The 22022-nt window shown below is 36.8% G+C and overlaps 3 protein-coding genes across 3 annotated transcripts in view; all 3 read left to right on the forward strand.

Moving 5' to 3' along the window:
* ercc8 (excision repair cross-complementation group 8) overlaps positions 1-6146 on the forward strand; it is a 21281-nt gene extending 15135 nt beyond the window's left edge. The window contains exons 2-12 of the mRNA XM_079467054.1: positions 486-581; positions 692-793; positions 970-1093; positions 1424-1505; positions 1923-1991; positions 2317-2383; positions 3120-3223; positions 3686-3810; positions 4588-4785; positions 4886-4981; positions 5392-6146. Coding sequence (XP_079323180.1) covers positions 486-581; positions 692-793; positions 970-1093; positions 1424-1505; positions 1923-1991; positions 2317-2383; positions 3120-3223; positions 3686-3810; positions 4588-4785; positions 4886-4981; positions 5392-5454 — 1126 coding nt within the window. The 3' untranslated portion in view covers positions 5455-6146. The remainder of the gene's footprint in view (positions 1-485; positions 582-691; positions 794-969; positions 1094-1423; positions 1506-1922; positions 1992-2316; positions 2384-3119; positions 3224-3685; positions 3811-4587; positions 4786-4885; positions 4982-5391) is intronic.
* A 137-nt stretch (positions 6147-6283) lies between these two features.
* elovl7a (ELOVL fatty acid elongase 7a) lies at positions 6284-15076 on the forward strand. Its single transcript, XM_079468365.1, has 8 exons — positions 6284-6754; positions 9333-9415; positions 9701-9891; positions 10283-10363; positions 10654-10710; positions 12056-12161; positions 12234-12370; positions 12483-15076. The coding sequence occupies exons 2-8, from the start codon at positions 9352-9354 to the stop codon at positions 12711-12713; spliced, it is 867 nt and encodes a 288-aa protein (XP_079324491.1). The 5' UTR covers positions 6284-6754; positions 9333-9351; the 3' UTR covers positions 12714-15076.
* Positions 15077-17136: 2060 nt separating this feature from the next.
* The window catches only part of pde4d (phosphodiesterase 4D, cAMP-specific), a 98506-nt gene continuing 93620 nt past the window's right edge, over positions 17137-22022 (forward strand). Inside the window, exon 1 of the mRNA XM_079466852.1 lies at positions 17137-17256. The gene's annotated coding sequence lies outside the window, so the exon portion shown is untranslated. The remainder of the gene's footprint in view (positions 17257-22022) is intronic.

The following is a 22022-nucleotide window of genomic DNA, read 5'->3' on the forward strand; positions in this document are numbered from 1 at the left end:
AACAGGTAGTTTTCTTTAAACAGCTATCTGAACATACAGATAAAACAGTATATATAACAAAAAATAACAATACCAACCACCGGAATGCCTTATGAACGGCCTAGCAACCACCCAGAACGCCACACAAACTGCATAGCAACACTCTTGTAACCACCAAAATACCTTAACAGCGGCCTAGAAATCACCCACAACAATATTGAAACCTCATGTCAACCCTTTAACATTTAACATTGCTCGTTGCCCTAGCAACACTATCAAATTATAGAGTGCAAAACAGCGTTTATTTTGAAATTTGTCCTACCGCGCGCTTACCGTAATGTCTTATGTATGCGCTCACAAAAACCACCGTGAGGGCTGGCTTGACCGTCATTATCAAAGTGGAGGCTGGCCTGACTGCAGTAACATTTTTGTTATCCATGTAATAAATTCTTGTAAAATGGCTTGCATGTTGTAAGTGCCATCAATTATGCGTGCTGTACGTTTAGGGTCCTAAGTCTGGAGTTGAACCACGACAGGGATGTTGATCGTATCCATGGCAACGGTATTAACACCCTTGACATTGAGGTTGTTGAAGGAAGATAGTAAGTTCTACTCCCGAAGCACCATGCGATATTATTTATAGCAAACGCAGATCAGATATGCATACAAGATATACAAGTCAAGTAAAGCTGTGAGCTCTTTTGCATTTTAGTATGTTGTCAGGTGGATCTGATGGAGTGATTGTGGTCTATGACCTGGAAAACAGCAGCAGGAATGCTCATTACACTTGCAAAGCAGTCTGCACTGTAGGCAGGTCAGTGTGGTACTTTCATCATTCACAGTAGTCACAATAGTTACAGTGACCAGCAGGTGTCAGCATTTTATATTCTGAGTTCAATGTCAAAGTGCTTTATTAATGCATCTGAAGTATTCTGATGTGTGTTTACTATGTGTGACTTACAGCTCTGTTTTTTATGTATTTATGTAAAGGTCCAGTCGGTACGTGCACAAATTCAGTGTAGAAACAGTGCAGTGGTACCCACATGACACTGGAATGTTCACATCCAGCTCATTTGACAAAACCATGAAAGTCTGGGATACAGAAACTCTAAAGGTACATCATCCAACACCAAATACCAAACAACTGACTGCATTTTTAACTACTTAATCATAATCTATCAAATATGTTCTCAGATGTTTTGAAATGGTATTGTAGAACCACATAGCTCTTCTGTGGTCTCTCATATCCCTTATCTGTTGAGTTAAGTTATTTGCATCGTAACTGACATACATGGGGTGGTTAAACACAATGTAACAGCCCCTTTAAGCTCGGTTATACGTGCCATGGGTTTATGTTTATGTCTTTTTTGTAAACCTCGGGTGTAGCAATGTGTTTTTGAAGTGTCATTATAATGGGGTTACGTGTACCGTATATGTTTTTTAGCCAGCTGAGGAGTTCCAGTTTGATGGCAATGTCTACTGCCATCACATGTCTACCATAGCCAGGAAGCACAGTCTTGTGGCAGGTGTGGTGTCTTCTTTTTTTTAAGGCTAAACACAATATTGTGAAACATTATTCTTTAACACTTGTGATCATTAATTTCACTTTGATGTCATGATAAAATCTAATTTAAACACAGAAATAAACTGGAAAGATGAGGCTTTAATCAAACATACTTTATGCTTTTAGAACATTAAGAACAGCACAAATATTTTTTGTCGCTGCCTTCGATGTTAGAAGTGAGGAATCCAGTAAGGACAGGTTATAAACACCTTTACGTCCATGTTATATTATCTCTGTGTTTTACACTTTTCTTCTTTGATTTTCAATAACTGGTGTGTTTCGTGAGTTTTGCCCTTAACAATGTTTTTGTAGGAGCCCAGTGTATTTGTGCTGTTGTCTTATTGTTCTCATTCAGTTCTGTTGTGCTCTGTGTTGGCAGTTGGTACTAAAGACCCTAAAGTGCAGCTTTGTGATCTGAAGTCTGGGTCTCGCATCCACATTCTGCAGGGTGAGTAATGCCTGTTTTGTGTGAATGGAGACAGCCCTGGTTGAGGGATATTGTACTCTTTTTAAAAGCCAAAGAACTCTAATGTGATAAACAAAGAGAGACTGTTGACTCTTAAAGTAATACTTCATCTCAAATTTAATATTCTAACATAATGTTGTTTGAATTTCTTTGGAACACAAAAGAAGATATTTTGAGAAATGTTTCTGTGGTTTTGTGTCCATACAATGGAATGGAAGTCAGTCATTCTTCAAAATATGATGGTTATGCTAATATAATGAGGGCTGGTTAAAATGTCAGTTATAGTAAAGTGTGTTTTCTCTGGCAGGTCACAGGGGTGAGATCCTCTCAGTAAGATGGTCTCCACGATACGAGCACATCCTAGCCACTGCCAGGTAAGCGCCACAACACCTGCGCAAATGTAACTACACCTGTCTTTACCCCATTGACTAATATCTTCCTGTGTTATCTGATGCCATTTGTTTATCCATTGAGGTTTCACTGGCTTTAATTCCCCTGTTTCATTCATGCTTTTTTATTATTCAACTTGTTTTGAGTGGCAGTGCACAGTAGAACGTAGATATACATGAGACATTTTGCTCTGAAGCCTTTATGTAGAGTTTATTCTAAAGTCTACATTAAGTATTTTGCATATTTGTCCTCAGTCTTCTCAATAGATTCAGAACTCACCTGTGCTCTAATGGGAGAGAATGAGAGTGATAATTAACCACAGGGGATTTTAAAAACGGTCCTGGAAAACAATCAAGAAAAGCATTAGACCTGTATTTCTGCAAGATGTTTTGTTATTTACTTATTTGTGAAACTGCAAAAACAAAAGACTTGTCTTTTTTTTTTTAAACAAAAGTACAATTTTACCTTTTTGGGGGGTGAACTGTGGCATTCGTTACGCATTTGTTATGTTTGCCTAAAGAAGGAGGCATGATAACACACGCACATATGCTTCACATTAGCATGATCAGAATGTAAGGATCTAATTGGTTGAACGACCTGACAATATGTACCTATTAGAAGAGGGATTCTTGCCATGCATTTAGTTTTTTTTCAAGTTTGATTGTGAATATCGGTGGCTTGAGATGACAGCAACTCTTGTCTATTGGATTTCCCGGTCAGCACTGACAGCAGGGTTCTTGTCTGGGATGTGAGAAGGGCTTCGGGGAGTCTTTTCACTTTGGACCAACACAATGGAGACAAATCCAAAGCCTCATCCGAAGCAGGTGAATTGTGATCGTTTTGAACTGAGAAACACATCATAAATAGATTTAAAGAAGTTTGTTGTTTAAGCAAGAGCAATGTATAAAATGCATTACTGAGTATTGCTAGTACACGCCGATTTTGAGAGAGCATGAGAAGTTGTATGAAGCGAGGGGAACAAAATGAGGACAATAACCTCAGTGCATGAAAACTGCTGACAGCTGATATTACAGTTTAGACAAACACTGTTAACAGTATAAACAGATACTGATCCGCACTTTCATCATTACCTGAGCTCTTCATCTGAATGCCATTCTTATCTCACATAAATCAATGTCACAAAACTAAATTGGAATAAATGGATTGAATTGAACATTAAATAATGAAGTATACAATCTTTCTAGATTCATTTCCTTCATAGTGGGGTTAAAGAACACGGTCCATTGGACATACTGTTTTATATAGTATTTTTGTTTATTTTTCAGTGAACACAGCCCATAACGGGCGTGCGAATGGATTGTGCTTTACAGACGATGGACTGTATCTCCTCACAACGGGGACGGATGATCGTATGCGTCTCTGGAATAGTGCAACGGGACAGAACACGCTAGTAAGCAGCAGGCTTTTAAGTTATTCCTGAACTATTCCTTGAATTGTAAGGGCGGGCATCATTTACGTTTCTTTCCTCGCATGTCGAATCCAATGTAGTAATTTTTCAAAGTGGAATACAAAAGACATGGTTTATGTTGTTGTTGAGTAAGACTCTTATGTAAATGTCTTATAAAAAATGTCTTGTAAAAAATGTGTTGTTTGACCTAAAGCTCAAAAAGCAAAAGGAATTTGTCTACTCCTGTGAATGGTTTGGTTTTCTACAAGTCAGAAGGTATTTAACTAGCAGCCGAGATAAAATGCTGCCAGACTTGTTTGTTATCATGGTAACAAGTAACAAGATAATATATTTTATAGTAATTTGAAGCTTTTGGCTAATAGTTTATTTCGTCTTGTCCAGGTTTTTTACTACTTATGACACAAATCCTAATCGCGATTATTTCGGCAAATATTGAGATCCCGATTATTTAACACGATTACTCATTAACCTTTCAAACAACATAGAAAATAAAAAAAACTTTGCTCTGAAACTCTGAATTTAGCTGAAGAATAATTGTAAAGAAATAGCACTGCTGAACCACTGTAAAGAAAAGGTGTGCGCTGTGGATTTATACTACAAGAAAAAAAGAGGATACTTGCAAAATGCAATGCGGCACAATTATCGTTTGCATCGATAAATTGCTAAAAGGCTAAAATAAAAAGGATAAAGTTGTTCATTTCACAAAGAGCTTTAGATCTTTATCTTTTGAACAATAGAATGGATTCTTTCATCCCACAGGTGAACTATGGGAAGGTTGTAAACGAGAGCCGAAAAGGCCTCAAATTTGCCGTATCGAGGGGCTGCAGTCCGGAGTTTGTTTTTGTGCCATGCGGGAGCTCAGTGGCAGTGTACGGGCTTCACTCAGGAGAGCAGATCACTGTGCTGAGAGGACATTATAATAATGTAGACTGCTGTGAGTTTCACCCAGATTACCAGGTAATATTCAAACACACATTTAGTTATCAAAGCCGGTACCATTGTTTGGCCATTGAAACCAGTTTACTAGTTGACATTAAGTAAAAAAAAATATCTGTAGGAGCTGTACAGTGGAGGTAAAGACTGTAACATCCTGGCCTGGGTACCGGTGCTAAGACAGCCTGACATTGAGGATGAAGGAACCAAATCTGCAAAGGTAGGAGCAACTGGCATGCCACTGGTAACACAAATGTCATGTTTTCGATTTGAAATATAGATGGGACAGAAAGCGAATTTTATTTGTGCACACATAAACACTTCAAGGCCCTCATCTGCGTCGCCCAATAGATAAGAAAATATCAGTTACTTTGACAAACACTATGCCCATTATGTCATGTATTCATTCAAACATGTTGTACGTGTGTTATGTGCACATGAGCTCAAGTTCATTCATTCATAGTTTATCTGAATTCATTTTGTAAGTCTGATATCCGGATTTACCAGTTTTTCTACCCAAGTTTAAACAATCTCAAGACTGATAGAAGTTAAGTAATATTTGTTTTTTTAGCATAGCATCATTGAAGCACGTGTTTAACGTTTCCATATTCCGGATGTGTATTTTCACAGGGTGGAACACAAACTGCTGTTAATCCTGCTTTTGAAGATGCCTGGAGCAGCGATGAAGACTAAAAGTCCCACGTTTGGTTATTGAAGGAGACCCACATAAACCACTGTATACATTCCTTCAGTGCCTTTACTACAGTTACATATTGAATCAATAAATGAATTTGTTTACATTTATTCACGTAGAGACATGGGCAGAAATACCAAACATACACTGGTCCTCGTATTTAAATATGAATGTTTTCAATACTTTGTGCATCTCTGCACCTTTCAGCGGTCTGCTTGTTTGGTGCGCACCAGGGTTCGGGTGGCAGAGTTCACACTTACACAAATAAACTGCACTCACAAAGCAATCGCACCAGAGATTGCTTTAATCGAACCAAATACGCATCAAATAATGCCAGTCTGAACTACATTTCTTTTTTGGTCCGGACCTAAATAACTAACAGAACCGAACTACAAATATGAACGCACTCTTAGTTAGACATGTGAGGTGTTATATTTGACATAACAGGTCTTGAGGTTTGACTACAGGATTTGCATTTCGCCTTGAGGTAGACTGCAAGTCAACCAAAGATCATTTGTGTCATGTTTATATTTAGTACAAATATGTCCGTGTTTATACTGAGTGGAAATGTATGTTTGTATGCGTGTACATGGTGCCAAGAATTCTGAATGGACATATTTTATTGAATTAAAGTGTACGCTGACGTGTACGAATAAGGAAAAATACATTTTCAGTGAATAAAACACGTTTTAAAATGAATGTGATCTTTAACGCGTCTTTCCGAAAACGTAGTGTCATGTCATTCCCGAATGGTCTGCGTGAAGCCAAGAGTATAGATACCAAGAGGCAAAACTGGAGCTTTAAGGAAACAGCGCAGGCCGCCATTTTGGGGTGAAAATGCTGGATGACTGACGTGGTTTCTAGCGAGCTTAGAGCCGATAGCCATCGGATCGAGTCGCTTTCACCCCAAAATGGCGGAAGCTCGGGGCGCTGGTGTCGCAATTCCCCGTTCTATTGCGTTTCGCCTCTTGGTATGAATACTTTCAGTGAAGTACGACACCACTTTTATGAATTGCTTTATTTGATGCGATCCACGTCACCAATAAAGTACAGGTATTCCAAGTCCCGAGCCGTCGTTTGACCAATCAGAGCCTCTAGTGTCACTATCAGGTGTGAGACTCCGCCCACCGGCAATGGGGACTGAGAAGACGGAACTCTCACTGCTGCTGAAACGTGATTGATGGAGCTCTTGCGGACACACCCTTGGCTTTCAGTTTTTAAATGACTTTTTAAGTTTTGAACAGACAGAGGTAGAGGTGGACAACGAGCGTGTCGGTGATCGTGGGAGGATCTAAAGGGGTAAGTGGACATACAGATCAGAATTTTCGTCTGTTTCTCGGTGGGACAGGTGCTAACGCACCTGGATGTGAGATCTTGTGTCGTTGCGGGTCGGGCTTTAAAAGAAAGAATTCTGTTTCTCCTGTTAAACACTGTGATCGAATCAAAGATCGTAGTCTGTATGCCACCCTGCTTAAAAACTATAGAAATCATAACAGGAATTCCTATGGTTGTTATGGGAATTAACGATCTATGTGGGTCTATACTGGTAATGTGTTATGGATCTCTTTTTGGTGGGATGTTACCTGCCAGATGGAAACCAGTAGAACCCTCTGGAATAAGGCTCGAAACATTACTTTAACTATAGTTTAACTGATATTTGTTATGGAAACCATTAGAATAAGCATTTCTTTTTCACCAGGGGAGTACGTTTGACTTTCCAAGTGTTTACATTGTTAACCAATATGAAAACCATCTGATGTCATTTATCTTGGTCACAGTTGAATAGTTTTAAGAAGTGCAAGAAGCACTTGTTGCTAACTGCGGAATCGGTCATGGTTTTGGGTTTAAAAAACTAGGCACATCCCACAATCAACCACGTCAAAATATGTTGCGGGGGTCAGTTTTGATATTATTGAGGTTTCTGGAGCCCCAGAGTTGAATGCACCTGTGTGTGGGAAGTAGGTTTCCTCCCTGTCTCATGGCAACAGGCGTGTCGAGGCTTGTGGTGAAGATTACAGTATCCACGCAGACAAGTGCAAGATAATTAGACTGGTACACCCTGAAACACATGTTGGATTAGTTTCTTTTCAAAACTTTTCTCACTCCTCTCTTGTTTCAAAACTGAAGTACACATTGTATGTACAGTGTATTGTGAGTTTATACTGTCCCTTATTCACTTCACAATTTTGCGATGTTTATATATGTGATGTATATACGTACAGTACTGAATCTAAAGTAAGTCGGATGCCTTATGAAAATGAATATGATTAAAATTCTATTCATTCACTTTATTATGCGGGCGTCTAATGTGGGTGTGACTTTTAATAGTGTATTATACGAATGTTCAGTCATTTCATTTCAACAAAATGTAAGCCTCCCCGTCCCTGTTTTTTTGTATCGTGTCAAGAACCTGTTAGTTTCTTCCTTTTTTAGGTGTTAAATTGAACTGTTGTATTTGCATTCTGTATGCTACTGTACTTTGTTCTCTGCCTTTGGCATCCTTTGGTTGTCCACCCCCATTATTGTAAAGGCTGAATTCTGTGTCCCTAACATGCACTGACTGCTGTCCATTGTGTCCAACACTTGCCCTCTTGTTCAGCTCGGAGGTTGCTGGAGAGGATGGAGGACGATTCAATTTTTTACTTCTCATGTTTTCGCACAATAAAACCTTTCATGGTTGCTCCACGAAAGAGTCCTTCTTGCATCTGCACTTAGGTTCCACATCACGCCATGCTATTTGATAAGGAGAACGTAAATATAAGTGACTGTATTTACAGTGTCATTACACATAAAATATGCAGCCATAACACTGCATATTTACCATAATAATAATAATTCATACTGATAAGTTAAGTTTCTAAATTGATCAAAGTTGTATTAAAATATTGTGCTTGTGAGACAGTGTGAAATATATATTTGTAGTGTATCGGTTTTGTGTTTCTTAGAATGTTAAGCTCAGTATTGATCACATTTATTTGTATAACGCTTTTCGAAAATCTCCTTTAAAGAAAATGTGAATTTCAACATCACAAAACCAGAATAGTCTTTTATCAGAGTTTTTTTAGGAATGTACAGTTCTAAGATTATTCAGTTGGCTAATATCATGTTTACTTTTAAGCAGAAATAGTGTTCATGTTATAGCAATGATAACAATGTAATCTAGATTTGACATCTCAGAGTTTCGGAACCAATTGTTCTACTTCCTTTAGTAGACTTAGTTGTCCTAGCTACTACCAAAAGTCCAGAGTTGTGTGATCTTAAACACTGGTTTGAATTGTTGTTTAAGAAGATAGGTTAAATACAGAGGAGCTAAACCATTTAGGGTCTTGTAAGTAGCAATACTTTGTAAATGCAGAACTTAAAGGTCCAGTGTGGAGGATCTATTGACAGAAATGCAATATAATATACATAAATAACTATAAAGTCTATAAAGACCTTACATAATGAAGCGTTATGTTTTTGTTACCTTACAATGAGCTATTTCTATACACTGCGGGTACCCTTACATGGAATTCGCCATGTTGTTTCTATAGTAGCCCTAAACAGACAAACTGCTCTACAGAAAACTACAATTTCGAAGATACGTTATCTCCTTCGGCCAAAAAGCGAAAACACAATGATATCTTAGTCCTGTGTGAGCCACCGTAGTGCCTCGAAGGGGAGGAGGGGTTATATGAGCCATTGGTTGCAATTCGTAATCTCTTCATACATTAGACCTTTAAATTTGTTTTATTTGGGATGAGTTTGTCCTGAATGGACACAATAATTTCATCGCAATTGTTCTGTTTTCACTGAGTGGGTCTTGATATTAAAAACAAATGCTATTTTGCATTTACATTTTGCCATTTGTAATTTTGTTGGTCTTAAACTTCTTTAGGATTGGATTATTGGCAGTGATGGCGATCCATGATTTTACAACCACAGCTGCACAACTGTATGACAACTGGATCAAAGATGCAGGTAAGAATAAACAGTTTTTTTAAGGGTTTAATTTCTAACATCTTGAAATGTGAAGTAATAGAAAGTAGGATAGATTATTATTTATTTGTTAACATCAGAAGATCATGCATGCATGCATTCATTGAATCCTAATAGTTTTTCACACATCAGTGTTTCATGTCAATATCTTGGAACAATGATGTAAACAACAACAAAACAAACATATTCACACATCTGCTCTAAATAAATATAATGCAGTTACTGTTGATGTCACAGTGTCATTCTTGCAATGCGATGTGATTTTAGACCCCAGGACAGAAGACTGGCTGCTCATGTCGTCTCCACTGCCACAAACCATCATTATTGCTTTGTACATCTACTTTGTGATGTCACTGGGGCCCAGATTAATGGAGAACAGGAAGCCGTTTGAACTGAAGCAGGTCCTCGTCGTCTACAATTTTAGCGTCGTGGCTTATTCTCTTTACATGTGTTACGAGGTAAATGTTATTTTCTTTGCTCGCAAGCAGACGTGCATGTTCCCAGTTTAGAAGGTCACGAAAGTTTACGAAGGCACTTGGGTTGTGTCTTTTGTGATTTTTGTATTGATGAACGTGTTTGGCTGGATTCCTCTCCTCTAAGAGCGGCTGTCTTTTCAGTCACACATGAAGGTGTTAAAGGGTGGAATGAGTAGGCTTGGAGTAAACTAGGTCTTTAAAGAGGGAAGCTAGCCAAATAACTGCACAATGTGATGTGTTTAAATACCACTCTTTTAAAATTTGAAACATAAGTATGTATGCTTGAAATAAATCTTTTGAATGTATATTTAGATCAACTAGGGCAATACATAGCTAATGTTCCTATAAATTTCCTCTTTCTGTCTTTCTTCAGTTTGTCATGTCAGGTTGGGGAACAGGGTATTCATTCCATTGCGATCTGGTAGACTACTCGCAGTCACCACAAGCCATGAGGGTGAGCATTGGAGAAATGCTGCTTTACCTGCTGTGTAAAGCGCTAGCTGCACCCCTACACCTGTTGTTTTATTGTGTAATGTGGCATGTTTAGGTATTTGGCTTGTTAGTCAAGTTTGCTTCCCTGCAGCTAAAAGTCAAATTTGTTAATGGCCGCACAATTATAGACCTCTTCTGTACACACCTGATGCGAAAGAATACATTGAATTTGTTGTACGCATTGAACATTTTTTTGTATAAATAATGGTTTGAATGTAAAAGCAGCGTTCATGTTTGTCTCTTTGACTCCAGATGGCATGGACTTGCTGGCTCTATTACTTCTCCAAGTTCGTTGAGATGTTAGACACTGTAAGTAACTCTTTTTCTGTTCATTATATTTTTTTGTAATCTCTCATCGTTATCTGTTTGTACAATTTGGTGAAGACTGAACGGGAAAATTGGGCTGTTAATATGGTTGCCAATACCCTAGAAACACAGAATAAAGTGGATTTATAAAATGGATTAGGAAAAGCAAGATGGCAGACAGTATTTTGTTTTGCTTCTCAATCCTTATTACTAGTGGGTCGAGGGCGGAGATAAAAAATGGAATTCTTGGTTGTAGGGAGGCACCTTTTTGCCTGTTGTGCTTGTTTGTCTTGTAGAGCAGCAATAAAAAATGAGCTCTATTTTCAGCATCAGTGGAATGCAAATGAACATCATTTAGATTCATTCCTCGGTTTGTAAAAAACAACTACAGTGATGGATTTTAGTGGATAAATAAGGTTATTGTTAGGGCTGTTCACTTCCAGAAAAAAAGTTTGATTACATAATATATGTCTGTGTACTTTGCACATTATTTTTGTATTTATAACCACATACATGTATATATTTAAGAAAATATAATAATGAATAATTGTTTGTAAATAATTTTAATTATATATACATATATATATATATATATATTAAGGAAATATTTGCATGCATCTATTTATAAGTATATTTGTATAAATAGTTTTTTTTTTATATATATAATATATATATATATATATTTTATATATATATTATATATATATATATATATATATATATATATATAATATAGTTATTATAAAACTAGCTATGGTACGGCATAGCGAAAATGTTTCGATTTGAAAAAAAATAATTGCGGGTTACTTCATGCGCATTTTTTTTTTATGTTGTCAACTAACATTTCTGAACGTGAATAATTAGCATTTATTTAAATATACGTTAACTGAGGAACAACACGGCTTTCTTTAGTGACTTGCTCAATAACATATTTTATTTTTATAAAAAACGTTACAGATTGGATTGAAGAAATGTACAATAATAACGCTGTTTTGGGATTTTGGGCATCATAACAATTAAATATGAAAGCTGTCATTTCATCTCTACATCAACACGTTGCTGGTCCCAATTTGCACTATTAGTTGAGCTGTTGTTACTTCATAGGGCAATTTGATGTTTCATTGATGTGTTATTCATTGATGTGTTAAGCGACTTTGAGTACTTGAAAAGCGCTATATAAATTCAATTTATTATTATTATTATTTTGAGATGTAATATTTAACATTTTGAGAGCCAATATTTTAATAACACTTTTCTTGGCCTTATTTACAAATTAAAACATCCGTAAAATAAAGTGTTTTACCAATTTAATATTTAACCGTTAACTTTATATGCCTCTTATGGACAGATTTTCTTTGTGCTGAGGAAAAAACACAATCAGGTCACCTTCTTGCACGTCTACCATCATTCCATCATGCCTTTCACCTGGTGGTTTGGGGTCCGGTTCGCTGCAGGTGCGTCTTCGGAGACTCTGTAAATACACCTAAAAAGATGCTGTTTTAATATCAGGCATGTTTGTTTTGCAGGTGGCTTGGGGACATTTCACGGCCTTCTAAACTGCATCGTTCATGTCATCATGTACACATATTATGGACTGTCAGCCCTGGGCCCTGCCTACCAGAAGTATTTATGGTGGAAAAAGCATTTGACTTCAATGCAGCTAGTATGTGTTACAAAATATTTTATTTCCATTTCCCCTAAATAATTTTGAACATCGCTGTATTCGGACTGGTCATTTAGAAGTCCGTTTTCATGATTATATTCTCTTTCCTCAGATCCAGTTTATCATTGTAACCAGTCATATTTGCCAGTACTTCTTCATGAAAGACTGCCCTTACCAGTACCCCATATTCATCTACATCATCGCTCTCTATGGTATCGTCTTCCTCCTCCTCTTTCTCAACTTCTGGTATCACGCCTACACGAAAGGCAAGAGGCTTCCCAAAGTCTTGCAAAGTTCAACCCTGTCGCAGAACAACAATGGCATTTACCGCAAGAAGGAATAACCGGTGAGACCTGATCAACGAATCAGCAGTGACAATATACCTATGACAGACGTGTGGCTGCATTTTTATATGAGGAATATTTATACGTACGTCATAAAGGTTTTTCTCAACGTTCTGGGCAACTGACGACAGTTCTTCCTTTTTTTATCGTCTACGGGGCATCTGAGTTGAAGTGGTTCTTGCCCTAAGGGCTGTTTGCATTGCCACTCCTTTCTCTCACTTGTTTTCTGCATACTGATGTGTTTCTAGTTCCTCTTTAATGAGATGTGAATGAGACACAAGCCTTCCGGCTTCACCTTGTTTTATTGACGTTTTAGCTATGATGTATGTATATTTAGCTCTTTACGTCTCTATTTTTGCCCACGTCAGCTAATAACCTGGAGATTTTAGGTCCCACAACTCAAATCTCTTCTTTCCCTATTAAGAATGCTCTGCCATGTACAGTAGGTGCTATTGTCTGTAATATATTGTGGGTTTCACCTTCTACATGTGACATTTGAGTTCAGAGTGAATGATAGCATAAACTGTCCTTGAAGGAACCCATGCATGGAAACTGCACTTGTGGTGAAACAGGACAGGAATTGTGAAGCTCTGTGTTACTATGTCTTTAATATGGTTAGTTTTCATAAGCGTTTGTCATGAATGTTTCAGGCTGTTTGGCCTGGACAGGAGCCCATGCTATTTTTGTATAAGGAATTGTTAATTGATAGTTTTTAATATTTATGTAAAAAATAAATGAGGCATTCACTTCTGGTATTTTGGGTTTTTAATGGACTGACTGCATCATCTGTGTGTGTTTAAATTTGTCCCTGAAAATATTTATCTTTGGTGATATTTGGGTTTTCTTGTACAGAAAAGAAAACTTAAAGGGATTGTTCATCCAAAAATGAAAAATCTGTCATCATCTACTCACCCTCAGGTTGTTTCAAACCTTCATACATTTCTTTGTTCCAGTGAACGCAGAGAAAGATATTTGGAAGAATGTTAGAAATGAATCCACTATCATAGTCTGTTGAACACATAATGATATATTTTGAAGAATTTAGGAACAAAGAGTTCTCAGGCACCTTGACTACCATTTAATTCTTCCTACTTTGGTAGTCAATGATGTCACAGAACTGAAAATGACTAAAATTCTAACAAATGTCTACCTTTAATACATACACGTATGACATTACATTTGCGCCAGTAAATGAGGACAGGATTTTCATTTTTGGATTAAGGCAATTTTAAGACAATGCAATTTATTTTTGGTGAAGGAATCCATATTAGATGTGTGTGCCATGATTGGGGGTGTGATGTAACTGATTGTTAAACAAACTAATTGATGCTTATTTGAAAATAAAATGTATTTATGTGTATGGGTTAAGTTGAGGAGTAGTCTTGGTTGGCGGGTAGAACATACAGTTTGTACAGTATTAAAGTCATTATGTCTAGTCTAAAGAAAATCCCCACATTGTCTAAAAATGATGATATGTGAAAAACACCCAGAGTCGTGCTTTTCAATGGGGGCATTTTTATAATTAATAAAAAAATTCTTAACGTGTGATGCTCAAAAATATTTTATTGGGTAGAAACTTTAAGTTGGTGTGAGCTTTTAAATATTGTTAAAAACAGTGGGGGGCCTTGGAGTCGAAAAGGTTGAGAACCCCTTAACAATAGTATCACATCTCCCCCATGTGGTGTGAACAGTTGTGGCAACAATTAACATACGCCACGGAAAGTAATATTGTTGCTGAAAAGTAATGTTAATGTCAAAGCCATAAAATAATTTGCCTGAATTTTGCTGTGCAATTTCATCAGTTTTCCTGTAGCTTACTTTGTTGGCCATTGTGAGAACAGCAAGATCATGGGTTTGATTCCCAGGGAACACATACTGATGAAATGTATACCTTGAATGCCTTTACATCACTTTGTATAAAAATGCGTAAATGGTAGGAAAATTGTAACTGAGGTTACTTAATGCTTGAAGTTACATGAATAGGAAGATTTGCAACTTGCAATCTTTGGAAGTGTGTTAAAATATTAATGGATATGCTTTCATGTTCTAAAATATCAAACAATCTGTATTTACCATGCAAGTGGAAAGAACATCATAATCCATCCCAGTCTCTTTTGAGCTGTTGGAATGTCAAAAATACTATATTTTACCCAGTTTTGCTTTGACCCTCAAACCAAAATTTTGGATGGTTTTAGTAGAACAAACACATTTGAGCGATCACCTCCTGCTCACGAGCAAACAACAACAGAATTCCCCTCAAAGCATTTTACACTGGTGCTTCATGGGTAATTTCGGTCCAGCAGATTAGAAGTAGGTCACAGTTCCCCAGAATGTGTGAACCAGCAGGTCAGAATAAATCTATAACAACACTCACAGTTGTCTATAGTTTTTCCCTGCAAACCTTCTACTCTGTCATTTCAAGGTAGACTTTACTAATTCGATAAATTTGCACTCTTTGTAAACCTTATACTTTGTCATGCAATATTGAAATACAAAATAGCTCTCAAACGCTTGAGGAGAAATTCAATGCACGAATGAACACATGAAATGCCAAGCACCCCTGTAGTCGAATAATGTTAAGAAAACAAAGCCGATCTCCTGATTATAATGTTATTGTTATAGCCAGCAATTATGTTTTTGTATGTCTGAATATCATCATATAGACTAAATAATATAGATATGCATTTAGTAAGACAAACAAAATACCTTTTGAGTGCAAGGAACGTTATTGATCGAGGGGTTACATCAAACAAATGTGCTTGGTGGTGGTTCAACAGATACAAATATTCAGATTCAACATATGCACATATTTTGTTTTATGTGTACAAAGGAGTACTTTGTAAATAATAATTATTGTATAATTAAATATCCTATCCTGTTTTTAATCCGAATAGACTATTAAAAAAAGTGTGTATCTAAAATGCATCTATAGCAATGCATGTTTTAACTGAGAATCATTCACTTCTGAAACAAAGAAGGTACGTGATGATTTTATTGATCTTGACAAATTTGAATCTGCGCATGCATGTATGTGGAAACAGATGGGAACTTGTGACATCGCATGACATGGCTTGGTGCTATGGACGAAGCGAGCCAGATCACAATATTTATAAACAGCCCTGGCGTTTACTGTGTGCCTAAACCTGATACCCACATAACTCAATTTCCCATTAAATATCACATAAACAAAAACAAACGTATTGAGAGAAACTCTAGACATATACACACAAATGTTCAACAGTGATGCATTACAAAACATGAAATGTTTGCTTTCCTTGTTCCAATGAACGACACAGACCCTGAGAACCTAATTGACTTTATAACGAACATTCTGCATGTGTGCGTGATTTTTTGTTAGTTTGTGATGTTTGCCTGTTTATGAGAAATGCCCCCAAAGCAATTTGGTACTTAAAAGGACAGTCCCCCCAAAAATGAAAATTCTGTCATCATTTACTCATCCTCACGTCATTACAAACCTGTATGACTTTCTTTCTTTTGCAAAACACAAAAGAAAATATTTTGAAGAGTCCTGGTAACTGCACAACATTGGACAGCTTTGATTACTATTGTATGGACACATTTCTCTAAATGCATTCTTCGTCTGTTTCATTTTGATTGACATGTGGGTGAAAGATGATAACAAGATTTTTCATTTTTAGGTGGACTATAAGTTCATACATATGTTCAAAAATCTCTGCTCAAGATAAAATATCAAACAAAGTGATTTACTTTTAAACAACGCTATAGCACACAAGCACACTTTCCGGCAAAATATATTGTGGATGAATAAATGATAAAGTATTAAATATAATGTTAAAATATATATATAATTATATGATCTTCACTTGGTGTTCCAGTGGAACCTTTCTATAATTCTATAAATCTCCTCTCACTTTGATGAACAACATTTACACATTTGAATGTATGAATGTAAATGTTGCCAATGTAATGAAATGCATACAGTTTCAAGTGTCCAAAAACTTCCTGAAGCCACTATAGTTTTAAAAAGCAACTCTTAAAAAGTGTTCAAAAGGTTAACATGTGAAATGAGGGCATGTCATTTAAAATGTCAAATGAGCAAAGCATTCTCCTTAGGCACCACAGAGGAGCAACACAACTGTAGTCACAGGTCCAATTTGAATGATTCATTGAAAAAGCTGTTTGAGCACAAGGCAGCGTTTTTCCCCACAGCGCACGTAACGGCCTCAAATCCGAGAGAATTTAAGACGTTCAGCCTGTATAAGCATCCCGCTGTGATGCTGCAGTGGCCCCTGTTTTTTTAAACATCTCTCTAGTCTGTGCCGGCGGAGCTTTGGGGAGGGGTGGAGGACAGGAGCAGAGATCTGTGATTGGCTGAGAGGCTGGGAACTCTGATATTCTTCCATCCTTAAACCAAAGAGCATCACGGTACAAGACACAGTGTCACAGGAAGCAAAGGCAACTCAGACATTCCATTCTGATTTTGCTGGACTGTGTCAGCGTTGCCCGGTCCCTGGAGGATTGCATCTGTGCATTGCGTGTTCTCTTACTCCAAGGAGAAGAGTAAGTTTCCTTTTACAGTTTTTCTTCTTTATACCTTTGTAGTTTAAGTACACAGTAGGTGAGAAGGGGGCACGTATCTATTAGGGGTCTGTATCTATTAACCAGTCTGTTGATGTCTGTGCGTGTCTTGGGTTTAAATATGTGTGCCAACGGAGAGATCAGTGCAATGTGACAATTGGGCACCTGACCTCTTCAGAAAACTCTTTCTTGTGTCGCATGCAACACTTTATAACAGAGACACTTGGTGGCATTTGCATCCTTAATCTATAAATAGATCAATCAAGTACTGGCTGCACTCGGGGTGAACCGGAAAGTCTTCATAATCTTACTTAAGAATGAAGCGTTATGGTCCACATGGTCTTGTTTATTTTGACTCTTATCCAACAGATAGTGCGGTTTTGTAGAAAGATGTTTGTGGAATATACTTAAAGTATTGTGTTTTCCTTTCAGATGTCAATGTTTTCTTTTAAACTCATGTGTTTGACTCAGTCGTGTAGGACTGAATCTGAGTCTGTTAAGGGTATGATGTGACATATATACTGGTTTTGGTACACAGACATTGAATAAAAAATGTAATATGATTTTTTAATGGTTTTGAATGGTTTAACAAATAAATGTTTCCACCAGTTTACTTTCATCTCGAACAAGATTTCCCAAACGTTCTCAAATGTCATTTTTCTATACAGCGTGTACTTTTGCGATCTGAATAAATGTTGAATCCGGCACCAGAAATGCTTCAAAAGGGTGTGTGGTGATATGTTTATGATGTCAGGAAGGCCAGCTGATGATCTCATAGATGACACCACCCCCCAAAACATCTGTGTCACTAATCAGTTCCTCGTGACAGCTTCATTTCAAACCACAATATCGCTGCTGGTGTGCAACATTTACAGCCGTCCTGAGGAATTAAAAGACTTCAATCCACACAGGGCACAAACCCCCGCTGTTCTCTATCACTAACATCTCCCACGCACTGAACAAAAGCATCATCAAAGATTAGCAGCAGAACACGACTGTGCAGAAGTAACTGAAAAATTGTAACAACTTCTTACATTTAAACAAATCTTTGTTGTTGGCTCACGGTGGGTATAGAGAAAGGAAAAAGAGTTGCCTTTAGTAACAGATATTTTTCCAGCAACGCCTGCCACGGTGCCTGTGTCCGTCTGGTTCCAGTGTTTGCCATGTGAGCCAATACACAATTAAGTAATATATTGAATTATTTCGAGCATGTTAAATGGTGTATGGTAGGAAAGTGTGCAGGCATGTCTGGGGATAGACCAGCGAATACAAACATGCACGTGTTTGTGTAACTTTTATGTAAAAAATTAAACATAAAAACTTTTACATTTACATTTAGCAGACGGTTTGATCCAAAGCGACAAAGAATCAATGGAGCAATAAGCGATATTTCAAGTGCAATAGTACGATAGGTGCTAATACAAAAGCTACTAGTTTAAAAGAAAGCTAGAGATAGGGTTAGTGTACTTTTTTTCATTTGTCTGTCAAGTATTCACAGAAGTGATGTGTTTTAAGTAGTCTTTTGAAGGTTGTATACGGTTTATAAGTATGGAAAAAACAGTTGGTGTGTCGTCGGAGACGCATTTATTTATACGGAAATACACAAATGATCAAAATGAGACATTAAAGTGTCCTCAGAGGACATATTGTGTAAATAAGCGAGGGTGTAGTGTTCTTATGGCGAGTATGGGCTCGGTGAGGAAGAGGATAAGTTTGATTCAGGTAAGGGGCGGAGTCACAGTTGCTAAACCCCTTCTGGGGGCGGAGCCTTTCTTAAATTACTCAGCATCACCTAAACTCCTGTCAGGCCACGATATTATTATAAACTTTAGTAAAATAGCACATAAAAAATATACACCTAGAATGCATTGCAGTCCTTGTTCAGAAACAATTTTACGAAGGTACATGTAAAGGTGTATGAAGAGAAAACCTGCGTTTCTAGACCTAGATTACCTCCTACACACACTATTCCAGGCAAACAATGAATGAAGTTGTAAATCCTGCTTGAGAACTATGAAAGGTTATTTCTTTTTCTCATTTATAGTCCAAGAGGATTAACATCCAATATAGTCAAATTGCTTGATTGATTAAAGAGCATCAGTTTTGCACACGCTTAAGCCGTCGGTTTGTTTCATTAGTTTTGACTCTTAATCTACAAATTCTATAAAAGGCAGGAAAGGACGTGGAAAACACATCTGCCTAAGCTCACCTTGTTCTGTGAGAGGGCCTTAACATGACAGAATCTCGATTTGAGGTCTAAAAATAAGTCTCTCCTGCTCTGAATCTCCAAGCGACACATATAAGGAAAGAGAAGAGTTTATTTTCCGCTTTAAGATTGTGTTTTAAGGTAATTTAACATTTCATACGCAGAGACTGGGGAGTCATTCCTGGAGCAGCATCAAAAGGAAATAGTGCACAATTTTCCAAACTCTCTCATGACATATAAAGAGTTTATTAACCCTGACAGAAATACGGAATCATGGAAAAACATGACCTTAAAGACGTACTAATGGTGACACTGATATATATGTACGTTATTATAAATGACCATAATGTGGGTTCAATGTGAATCAATGATATTAAGTGCCATAGGTTTCCTGTTGCTCTGTTTTCCGCACCCAATAATGTTTTAAGTATTGTAAAAAACTAAAGACTATTTTCATAATCATGAAAAATTACCAAAAATAACTGTGGGTTGTAAGTGCTGATAACAAACTTCAGGGGCTGTTGCATTTCTAGTCTAGAAAATAATGTGGTTTGAATTTACAAAGGTTATATTGCCTTTCCCATGGAAAATATTCTATAAACAATAACTGATATATGCCAAGTATAGCCTGTGACACTCCAAACATTTGCCTGAGGGAAATAAGGATCTGGGAAAGAGTTTATATTTTCAGCTGTAATTGAGACATGTGGCCAGCTTCGAAAAACACAGCCCTTTTAGTTTAAATAGTACTGTAAAGAGAACAGTGGTTTTACGCAAGTTCATAATGTCTAGAAAATAAAAACAACCATTTTTCACACGGTAATTTCAATTAATCTAACAGCGTGAGCAGGGCCGGCCCAAGCCTTAACGGGGCCCTAAACTGAATTCTATTTCGGGGTCCCCCTGTGCCCCCAATACAATCCATTATTGTCTTTTGTTTATTTGTAGCACACTTTAAGTCTAACAAACCCAATTGTATTAGTTGTAGTTGCATTTGGGATGCATGAATGTCATATAAACGAAAACACATAAACCTTGCATAAGTGTATTGTGATTGTCAAAACATTTGATCATTTCATTACTTCCAATTTTAGGTGAACTGACCCTTTAAATTTTGAGAACAGACCATACAAAGATTGTGGAATTTATTGTTCAATGCATTTAATTTGCAAAGATTTTATTTCTAAAATCATTTTTATTTTAACCACAACCTATAGACGCATCCCCGATATTTTTTTTATTTAGTGTATTTAATTGATAACCGTTAAATTAATTTACAATATGCACACAAATATTATTGATCTTATCCCAAATAAAACGCTGGATAATTGAAGGATAATTTTAAATGACATCAATCACATAAATACATACATACTTTTCATTTAAATCAGCATTTTGTCGTTTGCATCATTGAATACCATCAGATGGTCAACATTTCTATCATGAAACACTGAACAGTTTTTTGAGACACTTACAGTATTTCGTGTGTTGCACAGCAATCTTTCAGCTTTATAATTGAGGCGGTCTGCGGTCCTCCTTTCATTTGATTGGTCACCTCACTTATTTTGATATTGCAATATTGCGATTAGTCTTTAATTTAAAATTGTTGACACACACTACAGAAACAAAATAACGTGTACGGCCCTACGTGAAAAAATGTGATGAAGATGTGTGCCGTGAATATATCACAAAAAAGCTGTGATAGCATGTGCTCTTGGAGGTCCCCTAGTGATTGCGCGTGAGAAAATAAAAAGGCCACAATATAGCCACAAGGTGACGATAGAGGCTTGTTTGATATTGTTTGTTATAAGGCTGAACGGCTTGGAAAACGCACATGCAAAATGTGTTTTTTTAATTCATTATTGTTGTTAAATGTATGTTCTTATATTCTCTAAAACTTCAGCAACAATCACAAATGGCTAAACAGGCCACTTTATAATGCACACTTTTCTTAGATAAATAACTCCTCTGTGCAAACTGTGTTTTTTATTCCCATTCTGTTCTAAATGTTTTATTTCAGACAAATCTCAAATTTAGATCACGTTTGGGCATCAGAAATGAACCCCATGCTAACACCTAAATACAACTATAACTCCTGCAGACAAACTTTGTTTCTCACATACAGCATAATGACTTTTAGGCCTACTACTAAATATACAAGTGGAAGATAATACCTTGTTGTTTAGATTAGCTGGAGCATTGCATTCAAAGTGCAAAGGTTTCAATTCCCCCCAAACACACATTTACATGATAAATAAATGTAACTTAAATGCAACGTAAGCCACTTTGGATATAAACATCTGTAAAGTGTCATTAAAAGCATCTGATATTTGCCAAGTTTTTTCCAGTTTAAGAATTTAATCAAAGATCATTCTTACAGCCTTGAATGTGACTTTGCAAAACTCAGCAACTTCAAATAGGACATAGATTGTTCTACCTCATGTATAATTTATTAGTGTCATTTAACAAGTCTGCACAATTTCAAGGTCAAACTAAATTCTTACAATGATTATTTAATGAATGATATATGAGATTATCGAAA

The sequence above is a fragment of the Barbatula barbatula genome, assembly GCF_947034865.1.
Source record: "Barbatula barbatula genome assembly, chromosome: 11".
Taxonomy (NCBI): domain Eukaryota; kingdom Metazoa; phylum Chordata; class Actinopteri; order Cypriniformes; family Nemacheilidae; genus Barbatula; species Barbatula barbatula.